This window comes from Homarus americanus, unplaced genomic scaffold, assembly GCF_018991925.1.
Source record: "Homarus americanus isolate GMGI-L3 unplaced genomic scaffold, GMGI_Hamer_2.0 scaffold7329, whole genome shotgun sequence".
NCBI lineage: Eukaryota > Metazoa > Arthropoda > Malacostraca > Decapoda > Nephropidae > Homarus > Homarus americanus.
Window position 1 is genome coordinate 467 of NW_024722981.1, and position 1,112 is coordinate 1,578.

General features: G+C 69.8%; 1 protein-coding gene across 1 annotated transcript; it reads right to left on the reverse strand.

Moving 5' to 3' along the window:
• Positions 1-354: 354 nt before the first annotated feature.
• On the reverse strand, positions 355-825 carry LOC121863192 (basic salivary proline-rich protein 1-like). The gene has a single exon (XM_042361675.1). It carries the CDS (start codon positions 823-825, stop codon positions 355-357), a length of 471 nt encoding a protein of 156 aa, XP_042217609.1.
• Positions 826-1,112: the final 287 nt, after the last annotated feature.

Below are 1,112 nucleotides of genomic sequence, written 5' to 3' on the forward strand. Positions count from 1 at the left end.
ACCCTGGAGGCGTCAGCGGCCCTGGCAGGGCTAATGGGAGCGCCGCAGTCCCTGGGAGGGCCCCTGAGAGAGACCCTGGGAGCGAAAGCGTCCCTGGCAGGGCCGCTGGTTGAGCCGCTGTCCCTGAGAGAGTCTCTGGTGCCACAAGCGCCACTGGGAGGGCCACTGGATGTGTCAACACCCGTGAGAGGACCCCTGAGGCGTCTACGCCCCTGAGAGGGAATTTGGTGGCGGCGAGGTCTGTTTGAGAGACCCTGGTGATTCCGCTGTCCCTTTGGGGATCCCTGGGAACGCCGCTGTCCCTGGCATTGTTCATGGGAGCGCTACGGCCCCTGGGAGGGCCCCTGTGGGCGCCTACGTCCCCGGGAGAGTCCCTGGGGGCGCCGCCACCCCTGGTAGGGCCTCTGTGGGTGCCGCCGTCCTTGGGAGGGTCTTTGGGGTGCTGTACTCCCTGGAAGGGCCCTTGGGAGTGCCGCTGTCTCTGGGAGAGCCTCTGGTATGGTCCCTGAAGGCGCCACGACCCGTGGCAGGGCCCCTGTGGGAGCTGCCGTCCCTGAGAGGGCCTCTGGGAGAGCCGCTGTCCTTGGGATAGCCCCTGGTGGCGCCAGCGCCCCTGGCAACGCCCCTGGTGGCACCAGCGGCCCTGGAAGGACCCCTTGGGTCACCGCCGTTCCGTGGAGGGCCCATGGGGGCGCTGCTGTACCCGGTAGAGCTCCTGGGGGCTTCTCCGTCCCTGGTAGGGCCCCTGGGGGAGCCGCCGTTCCTGAGAGGGCCCCTAGTGGCGCCGCCGTCCCCGGGAGAGTCTCTGAGGGCGCCAGTGCCCATGAGATGGCGCCTGGAGCGCCGCTGTCCCTGGGAAGGCCCCTAGGGGCGCTACCATCCCTCGGAGGGCCCCTGGAAGCGCCGCTATTCCTGGGAGAGCCCCTGAAGGTGCCAGCGCTCCTGGCATGGCGCTTGATGCGCTAGCGCCCCTGGGAAAGTCCCTGTGGGCGCTGCCGTCCCTGTTAGGGCCCCTGGGATTGGCGATATCCCTGGCATGGACCCTTGGGGCGCCACCGCCCCTGAGAGGTCTCCTGGGAGCTCCGCCCTCGCTGGGAGAGCCCCTGGGGGAG